General features: G+C 35.3%; 2 protein-coding genes across 4 annotated transcripts; both read left to right on the top strand.

The window, feature by feature from the left end:
• Window positions 1–735: 735 nt before the first annotated feature.
• On the top strand, window positions 736–11596 carry upf3a (UPF3A regulator of nonsense mediated mRNA decay). Of its 3 annotated transcripts, none has more exons than XM_067444185.1 (12): window positions 737–1002; window positions 2014–2723; window positions 3391–3497; window positions 3590–3696; window positions 3886–3984; window positions 4070–4180; window positions 5295–5350; window positions 5434–5592; window positions 5689–5822; window positions 7288–7576; window positions 7880–7957; window positions 10501–11596. In XM_067444185.1, exons 2-12 carry the CDS (start codon window positions 2583–2585, stop codon window positions 10663–10665), a joined length of 1446 nt encoding a protein of 481 aa, XP_067300286.1. In that variant the 5' UTR covers window positions 737–1002; window positions 2014–2582; the 3' UTR covers window positions 10666–11596. The 3 variants fall into 3 exon arrangements, with proteins under 3 accessions (XP_067300288.1, XP_067300286.1, XP_067300287.1); XM_067444186.1 differs by having other exon boundaries at window positions 740–1002; window positions 7291–7576; XM_067444187.1 differs by lacking the exon at window positions 7880–7957 and having other exon boundaries at window positions 736–1002.
• A 1647-nt stretch (window positions 11597–13243) lies between these two features.
• p2ry8 (P2Y receptor family member 8) lies at window positions 13244–18770 on the top strand. The gene is made up of 2 exons (XM_067445077.1): window positions 13244–13371; window positions 16836–18770. Exons 1-2 carry the CDS (start codon window positions 13360–13362, stop codon window positions 17862–17864), a joined length of 1041 nt encoding a protein of 346 aa, XP_067301178.1. The 5' UTR covers window positions 13244–13359; the 3' UTR covers window positions 17865–18770.
• Window positions 18771–20257: the final 1487 nt, after the last annotated feature.

Here is a 20257-nt window from a genome sequence, read left to right as displayed (position 1 = left end):
GCACAGATTTTTTTAATGATGATGTTGCTTTTCTACATTAAAGGAAATTAGGGTTGCACAAGAGTATTTGCACTTAAGTGTACTTGCCTAAGGAAAGTACTGGGTAATATAAGGAAACTTAAGGTTAGTTTTAAAGGTAGTTATTATCAAGTTATTGTAATTACTATAATAAGTACATAGTATGTAGATGGAGAACAGGACTGCAAAGCGTTACTAATATAACGATATGTTAATGAATACATGTCGATGTTACAACACTTTATATTAGCTGTATTTAACTATGTACTTTAGTAATAAATAAATAAAAGTTAGGTACAGTGTACTTGTGTTCATGCTGTATTGCAAAACACATTTGCTGCTATTAAAGTGGGATATATATAAGGATAGGAACAAGTTTGGTGGTATGGTTAGGTTTAAGGGTGGGTTAAAGGGTAAAGAAAAAAGTTCAACATTGAAATGAATAATTACATGCAGGTATTTAAAAATATATAAGTACAATATTAAAACATTTCATATGTAGGTAAGTGCATTGTATCAAATGATTATTTTAAATGTCAGCAAATAGTAGTTCATATAAAGTGGCGCCTTCAAAGTTTTAGTGTTGCTGATTTATTCATTCTTTTATTTTACTGTACTCAAAGCCCCATTTCAAGGGTACATCAGGCACCGCCTCCCTATTTGTGCATCCAGGAACGTCATGGGGTCTTTTCAAATCGGCCCCTGAAGTAGAGCAGAAGTGTCTTTGTTTGCTGTCCCTGAAATGTGCCGGCTGTGCCACTCTGGATGCTCCTCAGATGGAAGCTGGTTTGTGAGCAGCAGAATTGGTCATGGGTTGCACACCATCCAAATCCAACGTCACATACTCTCATGTGCGCGTGAGTCGAGATATGGACACCTGTTCTACGCTTGTGCCCAGTTTAAAGAGCTCCATTTCTACTCCAGAGAGGCCTTCGCCTCAGCTCTGCCTTGAGACGGCCAGTGGGAAGCAAACTTTTCTGAGTGGTAAGAAATTAGTTATTCCATACTAAAGCATATGGATAGTGAAACAGGAAATAATACAGAGATTTGTATGTCAGAACACTTGCAGCTATTGAGGTGGGATATTATTTATGCTATGTCATTTAAATGTTAGTAGTAACATTAAATGTTAGTAGTTAAATGTTAACATAATAGTTAAAGACTTCAAATAAAATGGGTTCTATTACTATTGTAGATATAAAAATTGGTAAGAGATACTTTTGCAGATGAACGGATATTTTTGTTTAAAGTTAATATTTGCTGATGGATGCTTTTGCAAATAGGTGGATGGAATAGACACTTTTGCATAGATAGATGGGTAGGTTGATACTTTTGCAGTCATATGGATAGATAGGGACATTTGTTTAGATAAATGGAGATATGGTACTTTTGCAGAAAGATAGACAGACGGATAGTTTTGAAGATACAATGAATACTTTTGCATATTTTTTGCATAACAGGATGTCATCTGTGTATGCATACTTTTGCATCATGCTTTTGCAGACAGAAAGATATGCAGATAAATAAATGGATGATGAACAAAGTAGGCATGTTTTTGTTGTTACTTTTTGCATTGGGTAGGTGCAAATCCACCATTGAATCTTTTGCAGATATAGCTTACCTTTGGATAGTTTTGTTGGCAGATAGATGGACAGATGGATGGTCACATTTTTTTAAATGAATACACCAGATACTTTAGATTAATGGATAGATATCTCTGTAGACAAATGGATACATTTGCAGATACATTTAACAAATAAGTTGGCCTATCTGTAATAAATAGATACTTTTGTAGGTTTATAGGTGGACTGATGGATAAACATTTATAAATGAGTGAATAGTACATTGGCAGATGGATGAATGGATATTTTTTGAATACATAGGCTATGGATGGATTGTGTTTTTGCAGATGAATAAATGGATAGACATGTTGGCATGCTATTGCAAACAGAAACACGGATGGATACGTTTGGAAACATATTGTGTTTTTTACAGTTCCTAGTCCTGACTGTTACGGGCGCTCCGTGAGTCAGCCCAGCAGCCCGGACATATGGAGCACTGTCAGCACCGGCAGCCCGTTCGGTCCGGCCCTACCATGCATTCAGGCGAGCTGCACTGACAGCGACTCTGAGGACGACAGCACGGCAACCGGCAAGAAACAATGACAGTCATCGTGGTGGTTGTTTTTATGCCCCTCCACCCGCTGATATTAGTTTGTTGTTGTTTTTTGGTACACAAAACAAAGGGAAATCTTGGGTAATATATTGATTTGTATATCTCTTCAATCTTTTTTAATTGTATTTTTCATGAAAATATTAACCAAGCATATAGGCCACTGCACTTATAACCATATTATATTAAATTAATATTCATAAAAATAACGCAGCACAGCTCCACAGTTGTGTTTGTATCAATGTATTATTGTATAATAAAAATACAACAAATAAAATACTTATAATAAAAATGACGAGAATAAACACCAACGTGTAAGCCTCGCGGTATTTGGTGGTGAACTCCCGCGAGAGTTGGCGGATTTCGGACAGCGAAGAGGGCGAAATGGAGATATGAGGTCTGAAAAGGAGCAAAGGACAGGAAGCAGGGAGAGAGGCAGCGTCGAGATCCAGTTCAGGGAGTGTCAGAGGGAGCAGGACAACGTCGCGGTGAACCCGAAGCACAAGGAGGAGAAAAAGGAGATATTCACCAAGGTAAATGGCGCAGTTTGGTAGGTTGGGAGAGTGATGATGATGGAGGGAACGGGATTCAGCACCACAGACAGCGAAAAAACAGGACAGCAGGTCGAAACGAATATCCTGGTGGTATCAATCACTTTAAATACAAAATGCATTCATACGCTTGAACAATTGCCCATTTAAATATATTTACTACAGACATTGAAGCCTTTGCATATATAATTTAAAGGGGGAAAAGCAATGGTGCAGAGACATTTCAATTTTAGATAACCTATATGTATATATCATATGTGTGTAAATGGATAATTCTGTCATTATTTATTCATTATTTACTCACCCTCATGTATGACTTTCTTTTGTGGAACACATTTAAAGAATTTAAACAATGTTCTTTTCGTACTTATCCATTCAATTGCAATTAATAGGGACTGTAATTCTTAATTCCTTAAAAAGGACCAAATTATTTATGCACAGGGATTTTGACGGTGCAAATGCGGCTAGAGCCCTGGGGCATCTGATTACCAGGAACCTTAAGCTGAGAAAAAAAGCTACTACATATATAAAATTAGACAAACAATATGTGAAAAATTGTAAAGAAAAATTGAATTATGGCTATTGAGCTTGCTTTTGATGTTGATGGGTATTTTTAGTAGTTTTCTTTATTGTTGCGTCTTTTTTATAGGTTGTCATACGTCGATTGCCACCCAGTCTATCAAAAGACCAGCTCGAGGAACATCTGAGTCCTCTTCCATCTTTTGACTATTTTGAGTTCTTCCCAGCTGATCAGAGGTATATTCGGTTTGTGTATATAAATATAATGTGATCATGATCACTGTCGCCCTTATACAGGTGCATGTTTTTTAAATATTATTTCTCTGCAGCTTATATCCACATCTCTTCTCAAGAGCATACATCAACTTCAAAAACCCAGATGATATCATTATTTTCAGAGATCGGTTTGATGGCTATGTATTCATTGACAATAAAGGTGATTCTTTATACTTTTTCGTTAGTTCTTTTTTTACTATTATCCTCCTCAAGCTAGTTCATCCCAATTATAATTTTAATAGATTTACTTTTTTACAAAAAGCACAACGGGAATAGTATAAATGGTTACATTTGATTTAATATAATGCATAACAGGTCTTTAATATATTATACTTTTTTTTTCATTAAGGCCAAGAGTATCCAGCTGTTGTAGAATTTGCCCCTTTTCAGAAGGTTTCCAAGAAAAAGTTAAAGAAGAAAGATGCTAAAGCAGGAACTATTGAAGAAGGTATTTAAAAAAATAATAATTATAAAAAATATTTATACATTTGAATTATTCATGAAAAGGGATACAAGTTTTTTCTTTCTTTTAGACCCAGAATACAGGCGATTTCTGGAAAACTACTCTTGTGATGAAGAGAAATCCATGGCCAACCCAGAAACACTACTGGGAGAGATTGAAGCTAAAACCCGAGAACTTATAGGTATGGTTTTGGAAATAGTTTAGTGCTGTTATCATTTGTGTAGAATGATAAATGTACTTCCAGGACAAGTGTTACAAAGCTGGTCATAGTTCATTTTTAATTTAAACACTTTTGATGTTGAGAAATGTTATTCTAGCCCTTTCATGCACGAATATTATGGAAAACATTAATTATTTTTCTTTAATAAGATTATTTTTATAACTTTAATATGATGCTAAAATTTAAATACATTTTCATTTTTACAAAATTCATAAAACTTTACAAAAAAATACATAAATTCAGTTTTATTTATTATCTAACTGTCCACATATGTGGCACCATGCATCAAGGATGTAAAATGGGAGTAAAAGTCACTGATGACAATATGGAACATTGTGTTTATTATGTCTTGTTATGCTATATATAGGTAATTTATTAAAAACATTAATATTACAAATTTAACAACGATAAAACGCATATCGTAGGAAGTATAATGGTAGTTACATATATGTGGAAAAATATTTGTTAATGTCTGTTTTATTACAATATAAGACAATTCAAAACATATTTGCAAAAATAGAACCAATATACTAGCAGCTTATGGAAATCAGATTTTATGCAATCTTACTGACGTCTACATACGTTGGTTTTTGGTGTATAAAAACTAAAAATTTGAGTTTATAAAATACTAACATTTATCATACTTTACTGTACATACAAATATTTCATGAATTTGTATAAAAGTTTTTCACAGATGTCCTGGGGCATTTGGCACATGGCTATCATGGTCAGCCATCTTGGATTAATAATGTCATCAAGCAATGAATATTTGGATTACAAGAAAGTAGCCACTGTTGCAATGTTGCTGTCAATCTACTGATACTGCCCTCAAGTGGTTTGGAGAAAATAACCATGATAAATGAACCCTAAATGGAGTTAAATGAACTGTCCCCAAATATGGACACCATGCATTAAAGGGCTATTATTGAGCTGTTCAATCTTGATATCAGAAACCTAATTCATACTGGATACTTTTAAATACAACCATATGTTATATTGGTCATTAATAGAAAAACTTTATAACTTAGGACTATAAATTACGCTCTATTTTCCCTCTGTGTGACTTTATTTGTAGCCAAAAGGACGACACCCTTGTTGGAATACATCAAAAATAAGAAATTAGAGAAACAGGTAAGGTCTCAGAGAACTCCATCTGACTGCATGTTTTACACTGCGGCTTTATACTGTATATACATGATCCTTTTCAATTCTAGAGAATAAGAGAGGAAAAAAGAGAGGAGAGGCGAAGGAGAGAATTGGAAAAGAAGCGGCAAAGGGAGGAGGAGAAGAGGAAACGCAGAGAGGAGGAGAGACGAAAGCGGAAGGAGGCCGAGAAGCAGAAGAAACTCTCTGAAAAAGAGATTAAGATCAAAGTATGATTTTCATTTCCTGAACCTGACTACTTTTAACATGTGGTTATCAGTACTTTAAACAGTTATTGCATAAGATCTGCATCTTGAATGCTTTAGCTTTTGAAGAAGTGTGACCGAGACGATGACGTGGACTCGGACAGACTGAAAGATAAAGGAGACAGCGGAGAGATGGAAAAGAACAGATGGGAAAAGCCGGCAGGACATGCTAAGTCAAAGGATTCAAAGGATAAGTAAGAGCTACCTAAAAGTTGCCCTTGCTTATCATCAAAATATACAGTGGGGTTAAAAAAATCGACTGTCATTCAAATTTGGATGTAAACAAAAAGTTTAAAAGTAAAAAAGTTACCTATTTTCTAATTGCATATTAATGATCTTATTACTAAAATGTCATAACTTGATCTTCCAGTAAAACAACAGACTTGTATGCCAGACTTCTCTTATCATTTAGTCAGCTTAAAATCCCTCTTTTTACAATTGTTTGACTATATATATATATAATTTTTTTTTATTTTTTTTTATTTTTTTTACAACAATAGTATGTTTCATTCGGATGTACATCACAATATAAATTAAAATATTTTTAGGATTTAAAAAAAATACTGCACTATTTCTAGGTCATTAATCAAATAACCATCATGTTAGTTGTTTAATTAGTTGTTAAATGTTCTTTCTTCCACTGAGGCACGAGATGCTCTTTAGAAAATAGAGTGGTATGACTTCACTTTGTTGGCATCGCACTTGTTCCCACGAGAAAACCCCAATAGGACTTTCCCATAGGCCTTTGGATTATTCCAAAAAACAAGCTCTGTGATTAACAGAAATTTATGATATTTACACGCTTTGTCCACAAAGATAATAACCACAGATGACCACAACATTTATGAATTCTGAAGCCTAAATTCAGTCACCAGAATTAAAAAGCTAAAGTTAGGCTATAAGCAAACTGCACCACAGATTCTCGACTTCTACGTCACCATCACTAAGCTTCCATCAACTCTCAAGCTTCCATCAACTCTCTTCATCTCTTATCATTTTCCCAGAATATTTGAGTTACAATAGTTTATAAGAGCACAATTATAAGCATAATGAGGCTGTAAAAGCGGACTGAGCTTACCTGATGACGTTCAATCTCTCCGAAAGCCGCTGTAGTTCCATTTAGCCACTTTTCAAGATGCGTGACAGCTTTAAAAAAATCCCGAATGGGGTAATACTGATGTATTGTATGTTGTAGACCAGAGGACTTCAGCCCTACAGAGTTTAGCTCCAAAACTAATCAAAGAAAGCTGAAGCTAATCAAGTTCTTCAGGATTACGTGTTGAAAATAAGCAGGTGTGCTAAAGCGGGTTGGAAATAAACGTTGCAGCACATTAGGTCCCCAGGAGCAGGGTTGAAGACCTCTGTCGTAGACTAAAGTAAGAAAGTTCCTTGAAGCTTGTGTTTACCACAGACCTTATTTCAGTCATTTAACCAAAACCGCATTCAAAAAACCCATTGACTTTGGGATGAGGGAAGTGGAAGTGCTAAAATGCTTCTGCGTTTTGGCCTACAAAGTGATGTCATACCTCCAGCACTGTATTCTTAGATCGTACAACTTATGTGCAGTAATGAAAAAGTTACTTTTGGACCCCGTTGTATATAAATGTATTTATAAAGTCATATTCAGTTAGTTGATTTCACTAAGTGGGCTTTCCATAGCAGGAGTCAAATCGAGAGTGACAAGGAGCAGCGGGAAGGTCATGGCCGTCGGCAAAGGGACAAAGAGCATCGCGGCAGAGACGAGGAGCGTAAGCGTCAGAGGCATCACTACGAGTTTGACAAGTTCATGCGACGCAAAGAGGAGACCAAATGGGGCAAAGGCTACTGCCAGGACAGGGCCAAGAAAGACCAACATCATGGCTATTCCTACTGCCCAGAGACCGGAGACAAACTGGGCAAAGAGGACCGAGAGGACATGGGTAGCAGGAAAGAACGCATTCGCAATAAGGTAAATAAAAGCTAACAGAGTAGCAATATCTCAACCACAGGCCATTTGCAACTCTGGTTCTGGTATTTTGTACTGTAATTGTCATCAGTCAGTTTGTCCGGTCTGTGTAGCAGATGAATCCACTAATGCATTCAATATTTACACACCTGTACTTGATTTATACATCATTATGTCTGTGGGAAATACAATACGAATCTGCCTCCCTCCGGGGGCTTTCAATGCAGCCTTCACTGATGTCTTGAGGTAGTTAGCTGTAATTTGGCTGTTGGCAATATTATTGACGGAAGACAACGTGTCTCTCAGTCTGTGTTAGCGCATCAGGAGAAAAGGACTTCCCAGTCTGAGGGGCCAGACCAGATAGGAGGGGCTCTGCCAGCAAAGGTACAGCTAGTTTTTTAGCCTTTTCTACCCACGGGAGGGGATTCTTCACTATCTGTATACTGAGAGGCCCCGCACCTTACAGTGCCAGGCGTATTTGCGTACTTGACAGCAGAATGTTGGTTATGCTGTAATAGCACAGATTGGGAGCGGTTCCCAAAAGAAGAAGCTTATACAAATGAAAACTACGGCTCTGTTCCAAAACCCAAAGTTACTTATGTAGGCAGCATTTTAAGCCATCGCATGCATGCTCCCAATGTACAAGTGGTCCAAAAAGGTTAATTAGTCCACATTTTGACCAAATTTAATATAAGCATCACATTTATCTTTCATTTATTTATCTCCTAACCTAGAAATAAACAATAATTTTAAGGATTTTGTAACATGCACAAAATGTATTATTTAAAATCTTACTAAATATTTATATTTACATTATATTTAAGATGGCACCCAAGGTGATAGAAATGTTAGTTATAAATGTAGTTGTAGACGGGGAATTAAATTATATTTTATGAATATATTTAAAAACATAAATTAGATTTATCATCTTGAAATAAAGCATGTGCGAAAAATGTAATAAACAAAAATTAAGGAACATATTAAAAAAATGTATTATTTAAAATATTCCTGCTTTGTTTCGTTGGAGGAAAAATCCATTCAAGATGGAGCTCAAGGTGAGAGAAATGTTCATTTTAAATAAAGTTTAATGACAGACGAGGAATGTTAGTTATAAATTATAAATATATTTAAAAAAAACATAAATTCAATATCTAATTTAAACAATGAAATAAATATTTTTAGGATATATAAAGTAATTTTTTTAAATATTTTGTAATATTATAAAAATCCATTCAAGATAGCGCCCGATGTTAAGGGTTAGTTCACCCAAAAATGACATTTATATCATTAATGACTCACCCTAATGTCGTTCCACACCCGTAAGACCCCCGTTCATCTTCAGAACACAGTTTAAGATATTTTATATTTAGTCCGACAGCGTATCTAAGTGTATGCACACTATACTGTCCATGTCCAGAAAGGGAATAAAAACATCATCAAAGTAGTCCATATGTGACATCAGTTAGTTCATTAGAATCTCTTGAAGCATCGAAAATACATTTTGGTCCAAAAATAACAAAAAACTACGAGTTTATTCAGCATTGTCTTCTCTTCCCTGTTTGTTTTCAAACCTCAAATAAAGATTCAAACGGTTATAAATCAGTGAATCGATTCATGATTCAGAAACGCCAATGTCGCGTGATTTCAGCAGCTTGGCAGTTTGAAACGTGACCCCAATCATGAATCGATTCACTGATTCATACCCGTTTTAATCTGAATCAAGTTTTTGTGATTTTTGGACCAAAATGTATTTTCGATGCTTCAAGAGATTCTAATTAACTATCTGTTGTCACATATGGACTACTTTGATGATGTTTTTATTCCCTTTCTGGACATGGACAGTATAGTGTGCATACACTTGCATGCACTCTCGGACTAAATATAAAATATCTTAAACTGTGTTCTGAAGATGAACGGAGGTCTTACGGGTGTGGAACGACATTAGGGTGAGTCATTAATGACATCAATTTCATTTTTGGGTGAACTCATTTTTGCCTTTAATTATAAAGCTTTGAAAATAAACCAGGAAATACATTTTTTAAGATTTTGAACATTTAAAACAAAAAAACATTGTGTCATAAAGTGAATAAAAAATATTTAAGATTCTGATCTGTTTTAGGGAGAATAAGGTGAGGTAAAATACATTTCTATTTTATAAGAGTTAATATAAATTGTTAAATCTGGCTAAAAAGTTACTGTTCTATTCAATATTTGTGTGATTTTATAATTAATATGACTGTTAGTTAGCACCGTTATCACCAAACTCTTGTAAGTTGAATCTTCTTTGCATTTTGCATTGAGTTGCTGATATGTAAAGTGTTACGATTTTCTAAAGTATGAGACTTTCTATGACAGTTGTCTTAAAAGGCAGCTCCCTGTGCATTTCGCTTGGTTTTGGAACAGATCCTACATGTATATAGAATAGAATACTTAAGATCTTTCACATTATAAGTTCACTGAAATGCTTACATGCTGGATTTTCTTTATTTGTTTAGTAGTAGTCGTTTAGCAGATGCTTTTATCTAAAGTGACTTACCGTACATTTATTTCCAGTAGTGATGATCTGTCTGATACAGTCTGGTTACTAGCCCTGAGCTTTAGCCATCATGTGTCACCCTCGTCACCAGCGCCACCACCACCACCACCACTATAAACAGAAACTGTATAACACAAACAAGGGCGTAACAGATACAATTCAGTGTAATGTTTTTGTTATGAATCTAATGGATTTCATGGGGCTGTCAATAGCTGGTTGTCTGTCTTGCTGAAATGTGACTATGACGGGGAAGGAAATTGATTATACTGTATGCATGAATAGCACTTTCGTCAATAACCTTCCATGAAAAGAGCAGTGTTGTCTGTGTTTGTGGTATGAAATATGAGTGTATTGCTTTTGTCTCTTTTGTCTTACTCATTTCACGACACAGGACCGACCAGCAATGCAGCTGTACCAACCTGGTGCTAGAAATCGCAAGCGCATGGGCTCCGGGAACAAGGCCTTTGACTTCCCGCCAATCTCTCCCGAGCACGGAGGAGAACATTGCTACAAGACGGTCATTGGTACAGGCTCAGAAAAGAGTGCTGACGAGTGAAAAAAAAAGACCACGACAGGAAGAAGTCATGAACACTCAACTTCAACCTTGTTTTTCTGTCTTCTGAGTCATCTGTGAGTATAGTGCATTGAAATCACCGCTTAATATTTTATACACGAAGTCACCAGTGTCACCAATGCGAAATGATCGGCTTCTTTACGCTTATCAAGGATTCACACCACTTCATTGAGACAAATACCTCATTATTTACAGAGATCAGATTTGTATGCCTTTTGTAGTGCAAGAAATTGATTCCATTGAACAAGATAATATATATATATTTAGAGAGAGAGAGAGAAAGAGAGAAAGAGAGAGAGAAAGAAAGATTTTACTGTAAAGAAAATCAGTCTGTGTTGTGAAATCTGTATTTTAAATAAATGTAATGTGGGATGGGGAACAGAGACATATTTTTTTCTTTGAGAATATAAAAAATGCTACATTGTATTAGGAAACATTTAAGCATGTAACTCCTAATTTCACATTTTCTCACTGTAATGCCTTTGAATGATGCCTCTATTGTCCCTGATGTATATACATAGACATTGTGGCTTTTCTGCATTTACAAATGCAACTCACTACAGGATATAGCAAATTTCATAGCATCGTTTCACCTGCGGGCCAAGAAGAACAAAATGATTTCTGTTAGGTCAAATAAGATGTTGTTTTGTGATATTTCTTACCAGTGTGCATGTTTTTGAGAAACTGCAGTCATTCAGCGGTGGGAGGCTACATGGGGTCACTTGCCTTACCTTTGATTTGCACTTAAAGATCCCTTCCGTTATTAAATATACAAAAATACAGGTTTTTAGAATTATTGTTCAGTTAGAGTCCAACAAAAAAGTGAAAACTGTAGAATACTTTAAAATGGTGAAATTGTATTTGATGGATTGACCATTTGTGTACAATAAAGATATATGATTATATAAAGTAATATTGTCATTTTTGTGTTTTTTATTTATGACTTAAAAGAGCTGTATTCATTTTTTTTGTTTGAAAAGTATATTTTCACTTTTACACTTTAAATAAGTTTGATTAACAATTTATAGATAATTTTTTGAGTGAAACTAGTTAAATTAAATAAAATTATAAACCTGTATCAATAATTTTATTATTATAATTTATATAAATTATAATTTCTTAAAATAAATAATAGCACCGATCTAAGCACTCACCACGCTCTCCCAGCTAATTAGATGCTTGGATCTGTCAGTAAAAAAATATGAAAAATATTTTATTAATAGGTGATAAAGACGTACAACTGTTTCTTTTCATCAGCCGAGACATTTGTACATATTTATCTCCTATTAATAAAATATTTTTAGAGTGCAGACCTTTCTTTTTTTCCGTAAATAATAGCTGAAAATTGTACCATTATTTGAGCTTCTCTTTTGCACTTGAATTGCAGTTAAAATAATACTGAAAGACAAACTTTTCTCAAGGCTGGATTTCTTTTCAAGATTTATTACTTTCACTTGCAGAACAGCTCAGCAGCTTAAGTTTGTGCTTTCTGAGTCAATTCTAAACCAGAATCAGTTTGCACTGACGAGACATTAATATTATTTGCATGCTTCTCATACTACATCTTTAGTTCCCACACTTTCTGTCTGAGAAAGCAAGTCATAATGACTTTCCTCTGTCTTTCGTGGCATGACTATTTACCTATAATTTTGCTTTTAGTCTGTTCTTTTTATACCTGCTGTTGCCCCTGCTTTTCTCGCACTCTGTGAAGTGTGAAGGAGTGTCGATGGAAGATATTATAAATCACCCAGACACATAATGTCACTAATGGCAGTTATCTGTAATCAAGTTTTCCAAGACAACACATTTATTTTAGGTTTGTTTGTTGTCTCGTCTAAAGTGCATGAATAACCAGCATAGAAGTACACCTTACAAAGCAAACAGGAAACAAGTGCATAGGTATGACGCTGATAAAACCCCCTTAACAAGCTTCTACATTGTAGTTTCCTCTTTTTTTTTTGGGGGGGGGGGGGGGGTATAAATCAATGAATAAATTCTTTCTTTTACCTTCTTTCTTTTACTCAGGCCTATATGCTGTATATCCACACCAGATTTTACAGGCCAGGTCAATGATACACTGAGGTTTATATGAATACATCTATAAGTTCACTAAATGAAGATATGGCATATTCTAAAATGGAAATGTTCATTTCACTGTTTGTTTTGAGTGGGAGCCCTCAAGACTACTTTAGCTTAGCGTGAGGAAAGTTGTGTGCCTTTTAGTTTACTGGTTTATGTGGCGTATATTGCCTTTCACCACATCCTCCCACATCAATTTCAGCTTCGCAGTCATTAAAAAAATCTGAACCAATAAAATATTAAAAGAAACACATCATTAATGATAAGGAGAGATGTGTGAAAACTCCATGACATTAGAGGAACTTCCACTGTGGTGCATTAAATGAAAATTTTTTTTTTTTTTGTAAAACAAAATGTCACTGAACTGGTAGATGAATAAATGTTATAACGCTGATAATGAAAAATTAAACACTAAAATAAATAAAATAATTAATGATCAATGTCATATGTTGTTCAATTTCACATGTGTAACTCTAGGCTTCACTATTTTGATCAAAATGAGTAGCCAGGCGGCGTACTTCCTCTCATCAAGAAGTTTCCTGAGTCTAACAGTCATGCTGAAGATTAACTGCCATCAACACACAAGGGAAGTCGCACATGCTTCTTAAGGTATGTACACAAACCTGATATTGCTTTTAAAATGATGTATTTCCTAAACATGTGCTGTTAAACTTCACACTTGAAGTCACTCTGATAGTCCCAGGGACTTTACCTGGCTTTTCTTAAAAAGGACTATTACAATTATTTTCTTTTTTTAGTAAAATCTTACATTTTGTGCATGTGCTCTGCTGGTAGTTAGAACTGATGCATTGTTACCTGAACGTTTTGCTGCTCTTGTTGAGGTCGAACTGTGTGATCGTTCGCTAGACGGATGTTCTCATACAATCTCAGTCCATAATTCCAAGATTTGACAGGTATTTTAAAAAATGTTTTGAGTTGCAAATGAATCTCCTGTTGATACACATAACAAATGTAACACTGAAAAGCACTGATAACATTTATTCCTATATAAATTCACTGATCACATACCATCAACATTTCACACAGAGAGCCTTTATTGGTTTTGGCAAGCAGATGAGTCATGATGGTGTAACACTTCACGGGTGATGAGAAATACTGTGAAAACACAAATGCATTTAACTTTGAGCCAGTAATGTGTTTTTAACCGTGTTTGCATCAGTGTTGGTCGAGTTCTCCATATTAAAATGTTTCAATGGACATTTCAGTGTTACTTTTTACATTCTTGCTGTTTTATGAATTTGTTGGGTTAGATTAAATTAGTTACATTTTGCTGACAGGCTTGGATAAACCAAAATGGTTAATGGCAGGTTACACGAAGACAACTTGCCACATTAAGTATGTGTTTAATAATCTTTGGCAGTAACACTTTTCTGAGCAATAACGTGGAACTTTTCTGAGCAATCTCTCAAAAGCGTGGAACTTTTCTGAGCAATCTCTCAAAAGCAAACTTTTGAGAGATGTTTTGTACAGTGGAACTGTTTCACATGCTTATTTTGTAGCTAAAACTTATGTGGCAATACAGAAATTTGCTTTCAAAAATCAACCTACCAACAGAACTATTAGGAACTGGAGTAAAGGGTGTGACAACTAGACATGGTTTCTTTGAAGTGCATGTTGGTTATCTTCACATAGGTGTCGTTGGTTATGTTTTGTATAACCATATTACATGTAAATGTTACTGCGTTTTTGTAATTCTATGTGATTCTAATGTAAATGCAGCACATTCAGGTACAGTATACATCAGTTTACACATTCCCCGTGAATTCAATTTTAACATTGTTCATGTATTCTTTATCTGTTGTGCTCCAGGAGCCCTTGTGCAAATCTATTGCTTAACTTGCTTATTGCTTAATTAAACACTGATATAAAATACTTTGTGAATATTAGCATTCAAGTACAGTGTGTAGCTGATATTTAGCAGGAAAATCAACAGGCCATTGAAAAAAAAAAAAAATCTTTCTAGGAAATGAACAAGGGTTCAGTAAAAGGAGTGATTCACAAAAAGAAATACAATTTCTATCATCATTTACTCACTAGCATGTTGTTCCAAACCTTTAAGACTTAACTTTCTTCTGTAAAGCACAAAAGAAAAAAGTGCCAGTGCTTTTCTTGGCCATACATTGAATGTTAATATCCAAAGTTTATGTCTTTCTTGGTTATGTAGAAACATATTTCTTTGTCTGCTTAAGTCTGCTTATTTAGCTCGTATGAAATAAAATAAAAATAGAGACCAAATGATAAATGACTCAGAGCATAATGTTGACTTTCAAACAGACCTGGTGGTGACACATTTTAGACTAACTTTAATTCTATGCAGAAAGTTGGCGTAGCCTACCCATTTGTTGGCATCATGACCTGCATAAACGGCTTATGAAATCTATGAAATCAAAGACACTGTTTTAAAAACGTATTTTACGTCAAGCATGTGAAACTGTAGCCCACCCCTACAATTTCAATCTGTGCAAGACAGCCGCACTAAATCTGTAATGACTAAACCAAATCTGATGTAGGCGCACGCTGCGGCACTAAAATAATTTTTCACTTCCTTTGAAGGAACACGAGAAAAGTCCCTTGCTCGAGACTGACCGTGTGAATCATTTCAGTTTACATTCGTGAAACAGCTCTGAGACTTAGAATAGGCTGTGATTTGTTGGTGTGCTAACTGCATTGTGCCTACCTGCTGAAGTAGCACGTTAGTCACATGACCTCACATTTCCTGTTCAGAGAATTGCACTGTATGAAAGTGTTATGAAGCATCACTTTTACATCTCATTTGTTCTGTGTGTGTGTGTGTGTGTGTGCGCGCGCGCGCGCGGTGCGTGCGTGCGTGCGTGCGTGTGTGTGTGCGTGTGTGTGTGTGTGTGTGTGCAAGTATAAAAACTGAGAAGGGTTTTCAGCACAGCAACACATTACAATGTTTTGGGCAACGTATACTTTAAAATAAAATGAATGTTTATTTTTAATCATATTTATAAATCAAGCAATAATTTATATCAAAATATATAAAAACTATTTGTAAATCATTATGCTTTATAATGTATACAAATAGTTTTAAATCAAGCACTCGTACTGTTTAAAAAAAACGGTTAAATGTACAGTAAAAAAAATGGCAGCTGTTGTTGCCAGAAATGTACCATTAAAAATATGCTAGCAAAATTTTAGGTTTTACAGATTTAAGTTAAAATTACAGTATAAAAACCATCACTGTGATTTTCCATATTTCATTAACTGATATAATGTTCAATTACCAACCTATTGGAATAATATCTGTTATGAAGCTTCTGATATATTCTGACAAACAAACACCAATCACAGGGATGGTGAGTCACATGAAGACTCAAAGCACATCACAAACAGCTTACTAATATATGGAATTGAAATAAAATCTGTTATGAATTGGCTTTTGATATATTCTGACAAACAATCACCAATCACAGTGATGGTGAGTCACATGAAGACCAAAGCACATCACACACAGCTTACTAATATACGGAAGGTGTCATTCACATTAAACACCATCATGGTAACATGCAGGACATTTTAAAAAAATTGAAATAAACATTAATTTAACAACATTAGATGTTTCATAAAACCCTAATGTACATAACTTATTAGAAAAAAGAAAAGAAAAAAACTAAGAAGAAAGTTATTTAAACGAAAATGCATCATGTGAAGTGTCACACAGGAAATTCTGGGAATGTCAATTTACGTTTTTTTCACAGTAAATTACACAAGGACTTGTTCTTTTTCACTTACAATTTAACAGTACTTTACCGTAAAATTACATTAAAAGTAAGGGAAGATCTATTCGTTATTCACTAGGCTAGTTATTCACAGTATTACGGACACTTTCTGTTAGCCAATTAACTGTTTTTCACCATAGCATTTTTACAGTCTTACCGTTAAAATCCTGTGTTTTTTTTTTTTTTTTTTAGTGAAGTGAATTTTTCAACTAGAACAAATACCAGCAATTCAGATGTTTACCACGATTTCTGGTTAGAGCGATAAAGTTTATGGTAAATGTAATCTCTATCTCAAACTTTTCCCAACAGATGGAACAAAATGACTCCTTCAAAATGGACAATGCCACCTTGGCCATGTTTGACAACAAATTGACCAGTCATATGGTGTCAGCCATCTATGTCATTGTGACTCTGGCCAACCTCAGCGGTAACGGCGTCTCTCTGTATCTGCTGCTGATGCGCACCTCTCCGAAAACCCCCTCCATTATCTTCATGATCAACCTCACCCTCACTGACCTGGTACTGGGCACTGTGCTCCCCTTTCAGATTCTGTACCAAATGCAAGGCTACAACTGGACTTTGGGTACGGGCATGTGCAATGTACTGACTGTGGTGTTTTTTGCCAACATGTACTGCTCCATTTTATCAATGACCGCTATTAGTGCCGACCGCTACCTTGGGATTGTGAAACCCATGCTCTTCAGAGAGATGAGGAAGAAAAGAAGATTTGCAATTGCAGCCTGTGTATTCATGTGGCTGCTTGTCCTCGGCATTCTGAGTCCGCTGGAAAAATCAAACCTGACATATTATGTACATGAGCGCAATATTACCACATGTTTTGACGTGTTGAAGAAGGACATGCTCCCTAGCGTCGCACACTGGGCGGGATTCCTTTTCGGCTTGTTCATCATCCTCTTCCTCTGTCCTTTCATCGTAACGCTGTATTGCTACATTAACATCATCCGCGTCCTGGTCAGAAACACCAATAGTCAACAGAAAGACCGTGCTGTGCGGTTGGCGTGTATTGTCCTGTTTGTGTTCATCTTTTGTTTTGCTCCCAATAACCTATTACTCTTGGCCCACTCAATCACAAGGCTGTACTTTGACAAATCTCTCTATATCTACTACAAACTCTCACTGTCTCTTAGCTGCATTAACAGTTGCATAGATCCATTTATTTATTATTTTGCATCTAAAGAGTTTCGTCGGAAGCTAAGGCAAATTCTAAGGTTGAAGACTCTCAGCACTGGTGAGACTCAAATGATTGAGGGTCACAGAGAAAGCATGTTCTCTGGACGTTCAGTGTACAATGCAAACGAAGATTCTGATAAGTTTTAGCTTTTCTTTTTTTAGTCATTTGCGCTGTTGCTTTTGGTAATCTGCTACTTTTTATGTTGGAGGAGAGAAGATTATAGGGGAAATGTCATATGAATCAGAAAATGTCATGATTCAAACTCGCACTGGTACTTAATGTGTCAGAGCACAAGCAAGCGCTAACCAGGCCACGTCTTATGGCCTACCCAGTCATTTGGCATTTATAAGATTCTATTTCATTCAAATTAATAGGAAGGACCACTTCCCATATTTTGTTTTCTATTTGTTGTTTTGTGGTGTTTCCCTTTTGTTCTGTGTTGGTTTCCTGAGCAGCTGAGGAAAAGCATGGTGCTCACATGCATTCAGGGCATGTGATATTTTGTATCTGTTTTTTTTATATATTTGGTATCAGATATCTAAGATCCTCTTACCGAAAAGTGAACATTGTGGTTAGACTTCTGTAGCAACTTCAGTAATTACACATCTGACTGGAAAAGTACAAATGCTTATTGTGGCAGCTATTTGTAACATCATTGATCTGTGAATTATTTTTATAAAATGTGTAATTATTGTTTTTTTGTGTGTGTTTTTTTTTTCATGATTGAGCCAAGTTGTTTCCATATTTATTTTACTTAAGCTGTATATAATGTGCATGGAGTATTACATTATAGTTTCATATTTGTTTGTATTGCTGTTTTTTCTTCTATACCACAAGTATATGTCATATGGGGGCATTTATTATGTCAAGTTAAATTTAATAAATACATTTGAGTAAATAATTTAGCTTTTTTTTTCATTCTAAAATTAAAGATTATGTGCTATTCAACAAAATCTCTTGTGTGCTATTTATGTCTATTTAAGTTGTTCGGATACTTGCTCTGAGAGCCACAGAAATGTCACTGCAAGGTCAAGGCTTTTATTTTTCCCACTTCCTTTGAATCTGAGAACTTTTGCAAGTCAAGACATGTACTGTACAGTGTATGGAACAAATGTAACTTTAAAAGTGAAACTAATTAATGCAAACTTCAGTGAAAAAAAAGAAGAAAAACAGCTTCTGGATCAGTTCTGAAATGTCCTTGTCTTAGTCTGATGTAAATTATACAGTAGTACAGCTACTGAATTGCTACGGCAATAGCCCAGGCATGCACAAAAAGGAAATAAAGCAGGTTGCAAGTACCACTTCAAAGTGCACTTAAACATGTGATGTTATGGTTTATGAGAGAGAGAAAGAAAGAAACTGTATATTTCACCAGGAGTTGTATTCATTTATAGGCCTAAATCAGACTTTGGAGTTACATATAAAGAAGTAAAGGGCAGAGTGGAGAAAGTGTTTGCTTAATTTCCTAGGGCAGGCTAAGTGTATACCAGCCCACACACTTTGTGACATATAGGGACATTCCATAGGCATAATGGTTTTTATACTGTACAAACTGTATTTTCTATCCCCTTACACTGCACCTGCCCCTAAACCTCCCCATCAGGAAACATCCTGCATTTTTACTTTCTAAAAAAAAGGCTATGAATTATAAGCATTTTGAAAAGTGGGGACATGGCCAATGTCCTCATATTTCACCCTCTCCTTGTAATACCTATGTCATACCTATGTCATTATACACATTTGTGTCCTCTCATATGTCACCCCCCCCCCCCCCACACACACACACACACCCCTTGTGTTTTTGTGAATTGTGGGGACATTCTTGGATTTTACACTGTACAAATTGTACATTCTTTCTATACCCCTATATCTATATAATCCCTACATTATGGGGACAAAATGTCCCCACAAAGATTGCAATAAACGAAATCCTTGTCCTTGTGGGGACATTTTTCGGTCCCCATGAAGAAAACATCTTTCACACAGAAGGAGTTTTTCCACTGCGTGAGAGAGAGAGAGAGAGAGAGAGAGAGAGAGAGAGAGAGAGAGAGAGAGAGAGAGAGAGAGAGAGAGAGAGAGAGAGAGAGAGAGAGAGAGAGAGAGAGAGAGAGAGAGAGAGCGTGAGAGAGAGCGAGCGAGCGAGCGAGTGAGTGAGTGTGTTTGAATCTATACACTGTAAAAAATTATATGTTCAATAAGTTATGACAACATATGTTTTTACATTGTTTTAACTCATCAAAATAAGTTAAGCAATGTTAAACTTGTTTTTATTAGTTATACAAGATGTAACAATTTTTTTAAAGTCAGTTTAACATCATTTAAGTTGAAATAACTTAAACATCCAAGTCGATTGAAGTCAAAATTTGCCTTTTTTTTTTTACAGTGTACACCATTGATAACTATGTTATTCCAAATAAAATATTTACTTTAAAATAAATTTTGTTTTGTATTTAAATTGTTAACGATATGACCATTTAAATATTTTACGTTTATTTTTAATTTAAATTATTTTAAGTTTTTGTTTGAAGGATGTACAAAA

This window comes from Pseudorasbora parva, chromosome 5 (genome assembly GCF_024679245.1).
Source record: "Pseudorasbora parva isolate DD20220531a chromosome 5, ASM2467924v1, whole genome shotgun sequence".
NCBI lineage: Eukaryota > Metazoa > Chordata > Actinopteri > Cypriniformes > Gobionidae > Pseudorasbora > Pseudorasbora parva.
Note: the sequence above shows the minus strand (reverse complement) of the source record. Positions and strands in the feature narration are given on the sequence as shown.